The sequence below is a fragment of the Lucilia sericata genome, unplaced genomic scaffold (genome assembly GCF_015586225.1).
Source record: "Lucilia sericata isolate MDLA Ls3-8-SP2 unplaced genomic scaffold, ASM1558622v1 Contig000762F_arrow, whole genome shotgun sequence".
NCBI classification, from domain to species: domain Eukaryota; kingdom Metazoa; phylum Arthropoda; class Insecta; order Diptera; family Calliphoridae; genus Lucilia; species Lucilia sericata.
In genome coordinates this window covers 18,683-30,251 of record NW_023994759.1, presented here as the reverse complement: position 1 = coordinate 30,251, position 11,569 = coordinate 18,683, and the positions used below count along the sequence as shown (strand labels likewise).

General features: G+C 30.9%; 2 protein-coding genes across 2 annotated transcripts; both read right to left on the bottom strand.

The window, feature by feature from the left end:
* Positions 1-728: 728 nt before the first annotated feature.
* On the bottom strand, positions 729-4,160 carry LOC119607929. The gene is made up of 6 exons (XM_037962088.1): positions 3,979-4,160; positions 3,809-3,919; positions 3,000-3,744; positions 2,717-2,944; positions 2,279-2,657; positions 729-2,220 (listed from the first exon to the last, which is right to left on the bottom strand). Exons 1-6 carry the CDS (start codon positions 4,047-4,049, stop codon positions 1,346-1,348), a joined length of 2,409 nt encoding a protein of 802 aa, XP_037818016.1. The 5' UTR covers positions 4,050-4,160; the 3' UTR covers positions 729-1,345.
* Positions 3,809-6,171, bottom strand: LOC119607930 (bestrophin-4-like). The gene is made up of 6 exons (XM_037962089.1): positions 6,021-6,171; positions 5,839-5,949; positions 5,030-5,780; positions 4,702-4,923; positions 3,979-4,648; positions 3,809-3,824 (listed from the first exon to the last, which is right to left on the bottom strand). Exons 1-5 carry the CDS (start codon positions 6,089-6,091, stop codon positions 4,184-4,186), a joined length of 1,620 nt encoding a protein of 539 aa, XP_037818017.1. The 5' UTR covers positions 6,092-6,171; the 3' UTR covers positions 3,809-3,824; positions 3,979-4,183.
* Between the last annotated feature and the right edge of the window lie 5,398 nt (positions 6,172-11,569).

The following is an 11,569-nucleotide window of genomic DNA, read 5'->3' as shown; positions in this document are numbered from 1 at the left end:
TTTAAATCAAATCAAAAAGTAAAATCTGTCTTAAGTTTAAAAACTACGACCTAATCTTTTAATAATATGGGAGATTATATAAAATTTTCTATATTCCGCTCAAAAAAGTGGTTAAATTACATACAGTCAATCGAGTTCACGTGTTTGTATGCAAATTTAATACACATACACACAACCGCATTCAGTAGTATATTTGTTTTTATAAATTGTTAACAAATTTTTTAATGGATTTTTTAAGTCAATTCACATTGATTGCAATATAAAACAAATTCTAAAAATTACAAATTATTGACATCTGTGCAAAAATTAAAATTCCCCCCGCCTCCAAAAAAAAAACTCTCAAAAGTGAATATAAATATTTTAATACAAACAAAAAGCCACAAAGCTTTAAAATGTTCTTATTTGGTTTTACCGCATGCAATAATTCAAATTTAAATTTTCACACATTCATGAAATGCCTCCCCGTGTTGCCATACTTCTATTAAGAATTTTGACAAATTGTTGTTACATACACAAATAAGTATTAGATTTTATTATAAAATCTGGTTTTGGTTGTAATTTATTTACTTGGCTTTTTTTCGAAACATAAAATTTTACATATGAATGGTCTTCAATATTTCCTCTGTATCTTTTTTTTTATGTGGTTAAAATTATACTGCCTACTGGCAACTAAATATCTAATACATATATGTTGGTACACACTTCCACTTGTACATAACTAAATACAACAATATCCATAAATGTAGTAGTAAGTCTGTATGTATGGTGTCATTTTGTTTTGCACAGAAGAACATTTTGTTGCAACAATTTATGGCATGCCACATAAATCGACTTAATGAGCTTTCGAAAATATAGCAACTTTTTCATATTTTCATATCCTCAGCCTCTCTAAAATTACAACAATGATATATGAATGTATTTCAAAGGGATTTTTTTTTTCACAAAACTACTCAGTAACTTATACGTATCGTAACTGCCTCAACCCTTTCCGCTGTATTTCATACATATGACTTTTGTACATATAATTTTGGGTAACCAAGATGCTTTTATGGTAAACGAAATTGTTGCGAAAATTTAATATTAACGCTATTTTTTAACAAAACCAATGATAATAACAGTTATTTATAGTATTTTGGTCTAAAATACATTTCTGTTACATACACCGAAATTATGACTATAAAAATACCATTTTTATATTTGTATTAGTGTGTATTAATATTTATGCAAAACGGGACTATTATCAAAATACTTGAGAAAATAAATTGTTGTAATTTTGGTGAAACTATAAAACAAACTCTACTCATAAATAAGTGAAATTGTTTAAGGCAAAAGAAATGTATTTATTTTAAGTATTGTGTTCATTTTTCGATTCTTCTATGTCTACTCTGTACTCTCCAGATGTGCTTCCTGTAGGCAGAATTTCCCAATCTTCTACTGAAGAAGACTGCGTTGATACGCTTCTTGCTGAACCCAACGGAGAAGTGGCCTTAGATAAGCAGAAATGTTCAGAAGCATTAGAATAGTGTGATATTTTTTCAATATTTGCTGATAAATTAGCTTGACTCAAAAAAAGCGTTTCTGGTGCCGAAAATTCGATTCCTGTTGATTGAACTTCTGGTGATAAAATAAAACTTTCTGGTAGAACTCGAGATATTTGGGAATTTTGTCTTAATGAAACTGTTTTTGTAGATGTTAAAGAAATGTTTTCCTGGTTATCAACATTTGATGCTAATTTTTCTATAGTTTGCTTTAGATCATTGGTTTCAGACAACTTTGGGTTTAATAGTCCATCTTTGTTTTCTAAATCTTTAAGAAACTCCCGCTCTAAAGTATTTTGATCCTCTATTGGCAGTTTTAATGCTACTGCCGAAGTTTGTTGCATAGATACTTTAGGAGTCAAGAGTTTTTGATTATCTGCTAAATCGATTATATTTTTTTCCGGAATTTCTTCAAATGATGTATAGGATGGTTTAGTATAAGCAGTGGAAGTTGTAGGCGTTAAAAGATTTTCATCATTCTCCAGATTAGTTAATATTTTTTCTTCTCCTTCCTTTTTCTCAAATGATGTTGACTTATTAGCATTTGTTTCCGTATTACTTAAACAGTCTTTAACAAATTGAAAATTGGAACCAAAGTGACGCTGCAAATAATCATTCATCCTTTGCGTACGTTGTTTTTGACGTTCCAAACGAAGTTTTTCAAATAGATCAGAATCGGAATCTGAAATAGTTGTATGTTTGTAATTAAATTCTATAACATTTACAAACTTACTGCTTACCACTTTCACCTGATGTTGGTGTTTCATTTTCAACATCTTCTTCCTCAATATTCATCAGTTCTTCTTCATCCTCTTGAGCTTCAGAAAATTCTTCAGCTTCTTCTGTTACTGGTTCCAATACAGATCGTTTCCAAATTTTTTCATTCTCTAGTTGGGACTCGTATTCATCAATATTAGAGCGTGTATAAGACGTAATGTGTTCGATATTTTCAATATCTGAAACAGATTGATAACTGTTTTCCACATCTACTCTTGTACTTGTTGCATCCTCTTCCGAATAGGTGAAAAAACGTTGAAATGCTTCATTAAATCGTTGACTGCGTTGATTAAAAGTACTTTGTGTTGAAGTTCGAGGTTTTCCATTCAATACAACAGAGTTCTAGACTTGGGCTTGTTAAATTCGAACATATTTTATATATCATGGAGTTTAATACTTACCGCGAGAGATTCCACTTTAGATACTACTCGCTTAGGCGCATCTTCTAAATCATATTTGGCGGTGGACGGTTCTGGTGGTTGCTCTCGTTTCGCTTCACTTTCATAGGGCAATTCATTTGGATAAACCTCATCCCAGTATTGATCTTTTACTAACTCGGGATGTTCGTGATGCATTTCATCGACTATAAGATACGAGACTTGTAAATTGCGATCAATCATCCAATTTACCTAGAATATATAGACATTTAATAAGTAAATGTTCGTTTTTTCACAAATTTATTACCTCAAAATCATCATCATCTTCTCCAAAAGGATTTATCAAAGTTTCCGCTACCTTTAACCAGCCCATATAGAAGAAAAACTGTAATGTTATAAATATAGGAGAATAAAAATCCAATGATTCGTAAGTATTATTTTTGTTGCCGGTCCACTGATGAGCCAACAAGGTGCCCACAAAAAACGAATAAACTGCAATTGTTACAACTTGCGTATAAACCAAAGGAATGCTTATAAAATCATAGTACATCAAGGTGCCACAAAGACCACGAAAACTATTCAACTCATCAATTATTGTTTTGACAGCGAAGTCATCGCGAATACGGCCCTCTTTTCGCGCTCGTGTTATGATACTAGCCGCCCAAACTATGGGCATCCAATGTTTTGGATATTTAGGAAACGAATTATCCATTGACTCTATAATCTGTTTTTCATTTTCCAGCAAAAGTCCTGCGTCAACAAGATGTTTCATTTTTGGAAAACGCTTCTTTACACAAGGTGATATCATAGTAAAAACAATAGTCAGACACAAACACACATAACGCATGACAGTGCGGCGCATTACACGACTACCCTCATCTTGGCCGTGTACATGAGCACTAACAAATACAGCTATGGAGTCAGGCCATGGTATAGTAATGTACTGTTCCCACCAGCGAGTCATTACCAAATTGACATAGAAACCCAATACAAACGACAATGGAATGAGGCTCGTATAACTGGCACAATAGTAGACAATACTCTCAAAAGTTCTGGTTTCAAATAAATCCCTTTTTTGTGTATGATCTTTTACAATTTAATTATGAGCATAATTACCTTTTAGCTTCCTCATCTAATAAATAAATATAAATCCAGTTGATGCAATAATACAGAGTTAAAAACAGCACCAAATCCAACCAAATTAATTTATAAATACTGCCTCTCCATCTGTTGCAAAACGTATTTTGTATATTGAGACAGATGTCTTACATTCTTGGTCCACTTACCTGCCTAGAAGTTTTATAAAACAACCAAATTTTTTGCAAGTAGCAACTTCAGCTGTATAAGTAACGGTCATTTTTCTAAATTTATTTCAAAATTATAATTATATGTTTTATATAAGAAAATTATAATAACAAAATATTGACACAAATTTCAAAAAAACGATTGTTGAGAATTCATGAAATGTAGTACATAAATATGTCTACTTGATTAAACACTCTTCTTGGATTCGCTGCTATTAGCAATAGATGATTTTGAGGATGAACTCTTTTTTGATTTTTTACCTTGTGAAACTCTAGAAATTCTTGAAGTTGTACTTTTAAGATCATCGGCTTTTTCACTCTGGTCTTTCAAGTTAAATTGGGTCTTTTGTCGCTGCAGTCTTTCTTGTTGTCGCTGTTTCTTTAATTTTTCAAAATCATCTACTTCATCGTCATCTTCACTTGCTTTGAGGTAATAGCCTTCCTTGAAATCAGACATGACGCTAACTATAGGAATCAAATTTAAGGCTTCAGTTTTGTTGAGATTTTGACCACTTAATGTGCTTGGAATTTTTTGTGAAATTTCGGAAGATTGACTTAAACGCGAGTCTGATTTATGTAAATTTTCTGTCACATCCAGGCGATATGTTTCCTCACGATTACAATGTTTGCTAAAGAATCTAGTAACTGATTGCTTTTGAAAAGATTAACATTATTCGAAATTTGTTTGATGTGATATGATTTTACCAAAATTTGTACTCTTGAAGTAGTATTTTTCTTGTCCAGTTCGGCAGTAGAATGTAGTGGCGGATCTTCCGGTATTTTTATTATTCCATCTGTTTTATATGGCATTTTTGCGGGAAATACTTCATCCCAATATTGATCCTTTATTAACTCGGGATGTTCATTATGCATTTCGTCCACAATTAGGTATGAAACTTGTAAATTTCGATCAATTAACCAATTTACCTTTAAAGGGCAACGTAAAATGTTTGTACGATAAAATCAATGAAATTCGATTCAAAAAGATTGACTGCAAATTACCCAATTTAAATAAATAATTAAAAGAGCTAACCTCAAAATCATCGTCGTCATCACCAAAAGGGCATATCAACGATTCTGCAACTTTAAGCCAACCCATAAAAAACAAATATTCCAAAACCGTAAAGAAAGGAAAAAAATAGTCCACGATATTCATCATACCCTTATCATCGGTCTCTCCAGTCCATTGATGACCAAACACCGAAGTCAACAAATACGAATAAACTGCTATAGTTACAACCTGAGTGTAAACCAGTGGTATGCTAATTGTATCATAAAATAACAAAACCATACACATGCCCCGAAACGAGTTCAAAGAATCGATGAGTGTCTTTAAGGAAGAATCATCGCGTATACGTCCTTCTTTCCGGGCTCGTGTAACAATACTTGAGGCCCATACTATAGGCATCCAATGTTTTGGATGTTTGGCAAATTTCTCATTCATATTTTTCAATATAACTTTTTCATTTTCAACCAATAAACCAACATCTACTAAGTGGTCCAGGGTAGGAAAACGCTTTTTAACACGTGGTGATATCATTGTCAAAACCATAGTCAGACTTAGGCAAACATAACGCATAATAGTACGGCGCATTTTACGACCATTTTCATCTTGACCTCTTATCAAAGATGAGACATATACAGCCGTACTGTCTGGCCAGGGTAAAGTCATATACTGTTCCCACCAGCGCTTAATAACAATCGAGACATAGAAGCCCAATACAAACATCAAAGGTATTAAAGCAGAGCTTGTATTGCAATATTTCACAAAGACTTCAAACGTTCTAAAGCCACCAGGAATAAACTGAAATGAGTTTCTAATTTTAGTTAAGAAAAACTTACTTCTTTTGGTCTGCATTCAATAGAAAACGATAAGTTCCATTTATAGCATAATAAATGCCTATATAAGTCAGAACATCCACCCAAATAAGTTTGTAAATGCTGGCTCGCCATCTTTAAAAGAAAGTAATTATAAAAATAAAAATTGAAAGCAATTTTCGGCATTAGAAACCTTATTTCGTTACCTTAATAAAAGTTTTGGAAAACAACCGAACCAAGTACTATGTGCCACTTCTGCCGTATAAGAAACTGTCATTCTTTAAGGATTTTCGGTGAATTTAAATAAAAAGTTTATTCAACTTGCTACAATATTATTGCTCAAGTTTTAATATTTTGCTTTCAAAATATAAAAAAAAACAAAAATTTCAATGCTAATTAAAGTTGCTCGTATGCCTGGTTGCAAATAAAAAATTACCTTTTACATTTGTTATTGTTGTTGTTAGTAATTATTTAAATTACATCATTTGTATTTATACTCGGCTTCCGTATATTAAAAAACCACCAGACATTCATGCTGGAACACATATCCCAGCTCAAACAAAAGGCAGACTGTTTGGTTAGATGGCAAAACACAGGTGTAACATTATGCGGTTTTTACTTCTTTAAAGTTCCTTTAGCTTTTCTTGCTTTTAAACCCTTCCGTAGTCCTAGTAATAGAAAAAATAGGTGGACAGTTTAAAAAGTTTTTAAAAGAAAATTTTCTATTTTAAATATTAAAGATAAGCCGATTTATTTGCAGTTACTTTTCAATTAATCCACCTGCCTGGAAAATTAAATGTGTTTAATATCAAGTAAATATGGTTACATACAGTATTTTTGTAATATGCCGTGTTTTATTTTATATTTTTTCGTAAAAGCCACAACAAAAATTAATTTGGTTTTTCTTTTCACATAAATGCATGCATGTCTGTCTGTCTGAATGCCTGCCTGTATGTTTGTGTCTGTTGAAACTCGTACGTGTGCTTTATATTTATACCACCTGTATGTATGCCTGTGTATGTGCGTATAGTGGCAGGAAAACGAATACAATTTACTACTTCTACTACAAACCACGTGATTCTGCCACAAGCATGCAAGTGTTGAGACGAACATGTGGTAAGAAATACAAAAATAAAAGACAATACAATAAACATACTATTTTATAAATAATATTAAAAAAATAGGATTTGTTTTTTCCGGTAGTTGTTGTATCCAAATATATGTATGCATACCCTCATATATCTTTTCGGCGAGCTCATACAAATATACTTACATACATTTATTTAAATTATTATAATTATTGTTTTAAAAGTATGTACATGAAAAACATTAAATAACTGCAGAAAAGTTATTGTAAGAAAAAGTTAAGTAATTAAAATAAATTCCCTTTAATTATGTATGTAAATAGTTGTTAGTTAAGGGTAAAAGTAGACCGAAAAAAACAGTTTATATTATTTATATCGACCTTTGCCGAATCTTATATACCCTTCACCACCTAAAAGCAGGTGTTATTAGTGACGCATCTCTTAGACAGTCTAGATCATGGAAAAGAGCTCTACCAATATATAGTAGAGTAGTCTGTGCTCTTGTAAGGCTGAAGATTGTCGATCCCTTGCCTCTTTCTGTCTTTGAGTCATCAGTATAGATTGAGATAACGTCGTCCCTTAGGGCAGTGTTCGCGGCACAATCATCCCTTGTCGGTATTATGGTCTTGGATGACCTATAAAAATTCAGTGTAGATAGAAGTTAGTCTGTTTCCTGCACCATGATTGGCCTGCCTATCATTTGTAGGTGCCATGACCAGTGCGGCTGACTGTTTAAGTCATAGAGCAGATTTAGCAGAAATGCATTTAATGTATATATCAAGGGGAGTTATGTTTAGCATCGTCTCTAGGCTAGCCTGAGGGGTGGAGCTCAAACAGCCAGTGATTGCAAGACATGTTAATCTTTGTACCTTGTTTAGAATAGAGAGGTAAGTCTTGGTATCCACCGCTCTCCACCAAACAAGAGCTCAAAATAGGTCTCATAACCGCGGTGTACATCCAGTGCACAATGTATGGTTTAAGACCCCATCTTTTTCAAAGGGTTTCTTGCATAACGTCTCTCAGCATAACGTTTACACGTGACTTTAGAGTTCAGTTTTGGCCGGGTTGACACCCAGACCGATTTCCTTGGCCCATGATAGTAGAACGCTGAGGGCTGATACAACAACAACTAACTCCAAAGAAACAAAACCCAAAAAAACACAAAATACATACAACCACACATACGCTTTTTCAATAAACGTATAATGTTGTTGCTTTTTTTTCAAAGCTGTTATGAATTATCGAAAATGTGGATCCTGAAGATATCTGGGATCTTTAGAAAATTAATTTAAACAGACACAGACAAAGAGATAGACAGACAGACTGACAGACGGACGGACAGACATTCCATAATCGACTGCGATATCTATAAGGATCCGTAATATATACTCTATAGGGTCGCAAAATTATATTGTGGAAATTACAAACGGAATGGCAAACTTAAATATACCCTTCTCATGAAGGTGAAATGTTTAAAAATTTTCACAGTTCAAATTCTTGTAAATAATTTAACTTTTAACGAAACAATTTATTTTCGATAAAACAATAAAATACCAGAGGCATACAAACAATAAAAATAATGTTTAGTTTATATTGGGTTTTTACCATTAACGAAATCCTGTATATTCACTGTTGCCGTTGCAGTAAAAACTTTATGTAATTCATTTACTCTTTCGAAAACAGAGTTTTTAATAACATTCCCGTTTAACTGTAGTTTCAAACTATCGTTAACATTTCTTTTTAAAATTTATTGAAAAAAAAAAAACTGGGAGCAATCTACACACACTCATAAAGAGATTTTTTTATTGTACTATGAACTATTAAAAGCCTACTCTAATGTCTTGTGGTTTTACCATACATAATGTAGATTTATTTGCATTTCCTTTTCAGGATTTATTTAGCCATTTAGATGTATGAATGTTTGGGTGTGTGTGTATCTGTTTGACTAACTTAGTATTTGTTGTAGTACATAAATTACTCATGCCCAAAGTTAATTGACAAAAACCGCAATTGATAAGTAGGAGTGAGTAATTGAGATTTTGTATTATTTAACAGAATACCTAATTTTTGGGGTTGTAAAGGTGTAGTCTAGGCGTATTGAATGTAAATCCTTTTAAACCTTTAAAGAAAATGTAAAATAATGAAGAAGAAAAAGGAAAAGCAAGTCGTTGCTAAATTAATTATGCTGCCTGCCATCATTAATTTTCATTTGTTTAAAGAAATTAAACAGTAGTGGTCTATTGGGTTTATTTTTTTCACTACTTGTTTTCAACTTATTAGAGGGTGCCAAGTAATGAAAACCTATAGGAGTTTTACTTAATTTTTCTCATTTATATTTTGTCCCTTCTATTGTTTTGCAAGTTAGAGAAAATGTCACATTTAGTAGCCATTTGTAAATTGTTCATTAGTTGGTCTTAAGTGACATTTAGAAAAGTTTTATTACATTTTCCTTTATATTTTTCGTAGCTGCTTCTGTTTTTTTTTTGCGTTTCTTTAGAATCGCATTGAGGAATTAACTTAACGGTTTCTTATGCAAATTAATATTGACACAATTGTTGAACATGAAAAACAATAAGTTGCTTCTTTTAAAATATTCTACAAAAATCTTCTCGAACTAAAAACAGAAAATAAAACATCTAAGAATAGAATTGAAGCAAACAAAATGTGTCAATATTCATTAAGGACTCGTTTTTTATTTTGCAAAATAATTTTTTTCCAATAATGAATTGAATAATTGAAATATATTAAGAAAATAGAAATTAATTTCAATTTACATTTCAGCTAGAGTCACAAAACAATATGATAATTTTATTATTTACATAGAAATTGATAAATTTACTTTATATAAGTTTTAGGATTGAAATAAAACAAAGGCAAATAAAATTTAACAAAACAAATCACATACCATGCCATAACACGAGTAGGCTAAAGAGGGAAAACTGTTTTTACAGTTGTTCAAGTTGTTGAAATTACCTCCCTTTATAAGGCTCTCAGATATTTATGAATCATAAATGTATTCCCTTTGCTAATAAATATGACACTTAATAACCTTCTACTCTAATTTACATACACCATGCATAAACTAATGGAATTTCATATTAAATAATATAACAACAACAGCAAATCACACATACATACATGCTCTCAATTCAATTGTTTACTCGTGTAAAATGTAAAGAATGCCAGTATAAAAGTAAACAAACTCATTCACATAATCAGACTGGGATATGAAAACTATATAAAAATAAAACATTAGAACCCTTTTATTTGCATTTGTAATTAATGCGTGTAAGACAAGACCATAAAAACACTAAACATTTATAACACTAACAGCAACTCTAATACACCAACCACTACATACATACTACCAAAAACAACAAATATTTATACTTTTTATACTAATAACAATATGAATGTAAAACATTAATACATGTTTATTACACATATACACACACTTGCCACACACATATTTATAATTTCAACAAAATACCCAAAGGACCACGTAATATGTGCCAAGTACACTTCTACACTCACTATTTTAGCATCTACTCCAGTCGTCAGGAGTAAGTATTTCATGCATAAATTCATTTTAAATATGTTGCTTTATTTACAGTATCATAAAATCTAGTTTTAATAATAAACCAACAACCAAAAATCCACAAACAAATAACAGCAAAAACAAGAATATATTTTTTAAGTAATCAAAATAATATTCATAAAATTTAGAATAATAAATAAACTGCCTAAAGGTTAAATCCATCCCAACTCTCTCATACAATTTTTAAATGTTTACTTATGCAAATTAACAACTAAATATAAAACAACTATGGTAGATCTATATATGTACACATATATACGATTTGCAAAAACTTTACATTTTAGGTTTGTCTTAAGAGTTTATTGGGAATTTAAATATTTTAAAATGCCAGTAAAGTGGAAATTTTTTTCAATTCTCTAGAACTTTTACAGTCAAATATTAACAGCTTGTCAATGCATATGAAAGAACGTATGTATATATGTATGTAAATTTATTACTGTTGAAAACTGACACAATGAAAAGTTAGTTTTCTAGGATTTAAATGCTTAAAAGGTTCTTTATTAATATAATTTTTTTTCTCTTATTCATAAATGTCTTTTTATGAAAACGATAAAGTTCCACGAGAAGAAAAGTACTATACAAAATCCCTTGTAGTGATTTGGGCATAAGAGATTCATAAATTATATAAAGTATTATTAATTGATAAAAATTTTGATATAAATTAAAAGGGGATTTCAATAATTTCGAAAAATCTGGCATTTTATGACCAACTTTTAAGCATTTTTAAATTTCTGAAAATTCAAGCTGAGAAGTTGGCTCAAAAACTAAATTTGTTGAAAAAACCCTTTTGAACAAAATGCAACCTGATTTGGTTAGAAACCATCATGTTATTTTTGTTTAAAATTTGTTATTCCTTTGTTTCAATATACACACATAGCTTTATAAATACATACATATAATCACTTAAAACTTGCATGTGTACATGAAAAATACATAAATGCTATCAATACTTTAATTAGAGATAAATGTCGATATATGCAACATTTAATGTAAGTAAATTTCCAAGTATTTTATGAAATTTGTTTACATTGTTGTTAACAAAATTCAAAATAAAAACAAAGAGAATAATACA

Coding starts and splice junctions, on each gene's coding strand:
- LOC119607929 (XM_037962088.1), bottom strand. CDS start 4,049: ATGACCGTTACTTATACAGCTGAAGTTGCTACTTGCAAAAAATTTGGT. Junction 3,920..3,978: donor TTTATAAAACTTCTAGGCAG/GTAAGTGGACCA, acceptor GTTTTGCAACAG/ATGGAGAGGCAGTATTTATA. Junction 3,745..3,808: donor TTAGATGAGGAAGCTAAAAG/GTAATTATGCTC, acceptor ATTTGAAACCAG/AACTTTTGAGAGTATTGTCT.
- LOC119607930 (XM_037962089.1), bottom strand. CDS start 6,091: ATGACAGTTTCTTATACGGCAGAAGTGGCACATAGTACTTGGTTCGGT. Junction 5,950..6,020: donor TTTCCAAAACTTTTATTAAG/GTAACGAAATAA, acceptor TTTCTTTTAAAG/ATGGCGAGCCAGCATTTACA. Junction 5,781..5,838: donor TTGAATGCAGACCAAAAGAA/GTAAGTTTTTCT, acceptor TGGTGGCTTTAG/AACGTTTGAAGTCTTTGTGA.